This window comes from Fopius arisanus, unplaced genomic scaffold, assembly GCF_000806365.1.
Source record: "Fopius arisanus strain USDA-PBARC FA_bdor unplaced genomic scaffold, ASM80636v1 scaffold00091, whole genome shotgun sequence".
Taxonomy (NCBI): Eukaryota; Metazoa; Arthropoda; class Insecta; order Hymenoptera; family Braconidae; genus Fopius; species Fopius arisanus.
Genome location: NW_011887830.1, coordinates 414,324 through 419,491, shown reverse-complemented (window position 1 = coordinate 419,491; position 5,168 = coordinate 414,324). Strand labels below are relative to the sequence as shown.

The following is a 5,168-nucleotide window of genomic DNA, read 5'->3' as shown; positions in this document are numbered from 1 at the left end:
ATAAAAAATTTTTAGACTTTTTTCTATCTTCTTTTTGAAATTCTATATATGTATATATTACATTGGAAGTATATAAATATATATATATTCCAATGATAACACCCCATACGTGGACGATTTGGCGCGCATAGCGCGCCATATACGCTAGTATCAATAAAAAATCCAGCGCTTTTGATCTCGTATTTTGAATTCAATTAGTGTACCTCAGGCTAAAAGGCACTTATTGCGCGAGTTTCTTTTCCAACTGTAGTTCACCACTGTGGTTTCTTTGAAAGCTGTAGAAAACCTGAAGACCAAAAGGAATAAGTGATTATTTGATTCCTTGGAGTTTTATCTCTCTTTCGTATATCCCTGGGCATATAGGCGTAGTTGCGTTATCATGGGGCTGCCAAATTGAAGAGAAGTAGAGAAGTGGAGATGTATAAGGGTCGGTGGCAAGTGAATGGCGAGGTAACCGTATCTGAAATGACATCGGCCTGGACGATAGGGCTTATTTGTGGGATCGAGAGAGCGTTATATTTTCTATAGTGCAGAAGGACCCCAAAGGCACTGATTTTCTCATCCTCATATATGTTACTTTACATGAAAAATTGTTTATTACCTATTTTTTTGTATGCTATAATATATTCTTCCACTCAGTACACAGCCCTCTGGCACCAACAAACCCTAAAACTAGTCGAACAAACTCTTTCGCTATCTCAGCTTCCTCCGGGTACTAGGATCTCATCGTGTAGATTCGGATTTTTATTGGAAGCTATAAATCGGGGGTTATGTTCGAGGACTTTTTGGATCTTGAAGGACAGCGATAACGAGGCTGAAATTATTGAGGAGAAATTCAAACATTTGTACTTTATAATTTCAAGTAAATTTTCATATTATATTATAAATACTGGTCCATTGGAATACGTTTAATCACTTGGATATTGATGAAGTTAAGTCGATTATAAGTAATCTTCAAAGTCTTTCTTGAGATTTTTTACTTCCACGTTATAATAAATTATTAATTACTCCCTAAAAAGCAAGGGCAGTCGCTATTCTCGATTCAAGAGGAACCGATTGATAGCTCTGATTATCTCGATCCCATTACTAATCGATGGGTGTCTAACGACTTGAAAGCTGAAGAGGGCGAAGCTGAATTAAAAATGATTTGTTAATTTTTAGAAATTCGAGATACCTGCGATTTGGCAATCGTTATCTCACCGCTATCTAGAGACGCATATAGAATCTCTACCCGCACTATCAACTAGTCATTGGACCTAATCATCCCGTTGGCTGATCCTTAATGAATTTCTCTGTAACTGTAACAAAATATTTGTAGCAAGAAGGAGGAACAACTTACCAGCACGAAGTGTGACTTCTCTGGACAGCACCGCTCCCACGGAGTTGACTGCACGGCATCTGTACCGAGCATTATGGACTTCTGCTCGGAAGTCTTGTGCGAGAAATGGAGGAAAGTACAGAGTCCCATTACCCAATAGTTGTCTGAAACAATGAGACCAGCTTATGGAGCAATAAAACATTGAAATGAACTGTGGGTTCGGTAAAAATTAGTGCTTTGTTACTTTTTTTTGTTTCAGCATAAAAAAGTGAGGGCGATATGTCCCCAGCGATTAGATTTAAGAGTTTGTTTAGATGTGAATATTAAAGACTTTAAGTTTTAGATTTATCTTAAATGTTTACGAGACCTAGTGCGCACTCCGTGCGCCGAATTTGAATTTGGCGGTTCGAGTTGACCAATGAGGAATTAGTCCTACGCGTTTCGAGATATATCGACTCGGGCGAACTTCATTTTTGTGTTTCTACTTTCATAATAAGGAATAAGGATAATAAGGATCCCGAGCATAAGAAATTATAAGTGTGAAAGGAAAAAAAAATGTTTGCATGGCCTCAAGTGTACATTGCAGAGAGAAGGGTACATCCTGGATAATGATGAAAATACAAATTTCCATGTGATTCTTTTCGTATGGGAAAATCTTTGAAGGATTCCGTGGATATTTGGGGTAATTTACCTGAGACCTGGAACTGCAGTTACCGGACGCTGATCTGGGCTTGTAATCCACGTGACGTGCGGTGTTGGGCTGCCATGGGCTGAACAGCTCAGCTGTGACCCAGTTGTATTGGAAAACACTAAAGTACTGGGGGGTTCTAGCACGAAGACTGGCCCCTGCTGACCTAAGACACCAGTGCAGCTGCAGGCCACTGCAAAAAAAAGATGTATTATTTATCCGATTTTGCAGAGAACATGTCTCCTGACGCTTTTCGATGAGTGACTGATTCATTACTCGTTACAATTTTAATGTTTTCTCTTTATTTATATTTATATTATTCATATGCAATAATCGAGCATTTGAGATGGATTAAATGTATGATCAAATGTTATGAGTGGATCTGATGGTGGCGTTTGATGGGGATTTCAAATTTCAGTGAATACCTTCTCGATTTTCATGCTCCCCTGATACTTTTTGAAAAATTTCGCATTTTTCAATTTCAGTGAATACCTCCTCGATTTTCATGCTGCCCTGATACTTTTTGAAAAATTTCGAATTTTTCAATTTTAGTGAATACCTCCTCGATTTTCATGCTCCTCTGGTACTTTTTGAAAAATTTCGAATTTTCAAATTTTAGTGAATAGCTTTTCGATTTTCATGCTCCCCTGGTACTTTTCGAAAAATTTCGAATTTTTAAATTTCAGTGAATAGCTCTTCGATTTTCCTGCTCCCCTGATACTTTTCGAAAAATTTCGAATTTTCAAATTTCAGTGAATAGCTCCTCGATTTTCATGCTCCCCTGATACTTTTTCAAAAATTTTGAATTTTCAATTTCAGTGAAGACCTCCTCGATTTACATAAAAACGATAGAAAGTCCTGTCCAGAGATCGAAATATCACGTATCCTCTGTCTGCTAAGAGAATAAGAGAAAATAAATATATTTTACACTGACTCTCTGACGTTTGTACTACCTTACAGAAGGTTGAATTGAAGATAATCGAATTTCTATGGAATTGACAAGTCAGATACGTTCTCCATATCGGACCGACTCGATATATCGACTTATTTTGAATTTTGTTAACGATCCACGCCCCAAGCAAATCAATACACGAAGAGAAATGTTTATTTAAAATTCTGGAACTTTCAGTTCACTTACCGATTATGGAATCGACTCAAAAAATTCAAGCGACGGTATCGTAATTTTCATAAATAAATTTCATTCATAGACAATTATCATAATTCATATAAAAATTGCAGAACGCCGCAGAAAATTCCGTCACTTTAGGTAAAAATTACCTGACAGTTCCGTAAAATTTCCTACAAGCAGATTTCGCTCCGGAATTACGGAGACACGCAAATTTTATTGAATATTTCTTTCATTTATGATCTCGAATAATCATTACGTTGAGTAGAAATTCAAGATGAGCAACGGAATAATTTCGGAGAATAATTTATGTATTTTTTTATGAATTCGGTCGAATCCATTTGGACGAGTATTACCAATGAAATAGGTAGAGACCGAAATGGAAGAAAAAATAATACGCAGAGTGGAGCATTCATAACTCCTGCCGCATTGCTTGTTATTTTATTCAGTGTTGGTGCGCCGCCACTCGCGCCATTTTCTGATAAAATGGAATATTTTTCAAAATTCCCAAAATCACTTCAAAAAAATCATCTACTAAAGAATTATCGTTTTCTTTCATTACCGGCGATTCCGATTTATTAGAAAGACCTTCCGGTTTCATTTTGTAAATTTAACACAGAGAATATTTATAATATTAAAATTCCATATATTTTATTTAAAAACTCGACAATACGAGAAATATCGAAATATAGTAAAAACTTGATTCCACATTTTCGATAACTTCTCTATTCTGGGAAGATAAAAATAAAATTCAGATGTGGGAAGATCGATTGAGGTACCGGTTTCGAGAGTACTCCATAGTTTTTCATAAATTTCGTGAAAAAACAACTCTGCATTACCAAAAACTATAAATAATTATTTATTATCTAATAATTGCTTGACATTAGATTTTCCGTTGAATTGAATTTATTATGAAGTGATTAGAATGACTTATAAGGGTAATGTTGAACAGAGTTCGTCGAGCTATTAATTATAATTAAGTAATTATAGTGGTCTTTTATCAAATACTTGAGTGAATATGCGAAAAAAGAATTGGTGACGAAGCATAAAAATGATGTGACCTGAGATGAAAATATCTGCTTGATACTGAGTCCTCGGAGATTGATTTCCGATAGGAACCAAGGAGTAACAGAAATAATTCATGAAATCAATTATTTAGTTTCTATCTGCTGTTTCCAACCGCGACTTAAACTTCATGGCACTTTTATCAGTTTCTCAATTCTGAAGTGCTTTTTCCATGTTTTGCCTAGCTGTATTACATTCGAATTTTACGTTTTATTTCTGTTGCAATTTTCTTCTATTAAACAATAAAATGTATGAAATAATCAGAGCGAAAGAGATTGCGCGGTAGAAGGTGTAAGACATAGAAGTCGTTGAAGATTTCCTAAACAAGACAATTAATTATTTCAATTAAACCTGAAATAATTTTGGACCACACGGAAATCAGACACGGGTTCAATGACTGATTTAGAAATAAATTTCTAACATTTAATTCGGATTAATTCGTCGCGGGATTTTCTTGAGGAATAAAGTACTCTTCCTACTCCCCTGGGAATTCTAAGTCTTCCCGTAGCCCCATCTGGCGCTTTGCTCCCTCGATTATGTTTATTAGACGTCAAAAAATTGGGGGAACCCCAATCCTCCTCGGTACAGATCGGCAAGGTTATGAAATTATACACTCTAACAGGTGTACCAACTGATCTATAAATTTCTCGTATCACCACCCATTTTTTGGGATGACGATGAAATATGAAAAATATCATAATAACAGTTAACTATCTTGCAATCAATTCTATATCTGCGGCTTTTAGAAAATCATTGTGGAATGCATTAAAGTATTACATTGACAGATACTGTAAAAATTGAGCTATTGAATCTCTTTTCATATATTTCTATTCGTTCCTCTGTACTTTATTTGCAGAGCCGATCAAACAGAACGCTAATATTAGAATCTGACGATAGAGAAAAGAAAGAGTTTCCGGGCGACAGTAATAGAGCGTGGGATTGTACAGTAGAAGGAATGTACGGAGGGGGAA

General features: G+C 35.8%; 1 protein-coding gene across 1 annotated transcript in view; it reads right to left on the bottom strand.

Annotated features, from left to right (window-relative positions):
* The window catches only part of Dscam3 (Down syndrome cell adhesion molecule 3), a 53,536-nt gene that overhangs the window by 16,994 nt on the left and 31,374 nt on the right, over nt 1-5,168 (bottom strand). Inside the window, exons 3-4 of the mRNA XM_011311650.1 lie at nt 2,010-2,199; nt 1,340-1,482 (exon numbers count right to left, since the gene is read on the bottom strand). Coding sequence (XP_011309952.1) covers nt 1,340-1,482; nt 2,010-2,199 — 333 coding nt within the window. The remainder of the gene's footprint in view (nt 1-1,339; nt 1,483-2,009; nt 2,200-5,168) is intronic.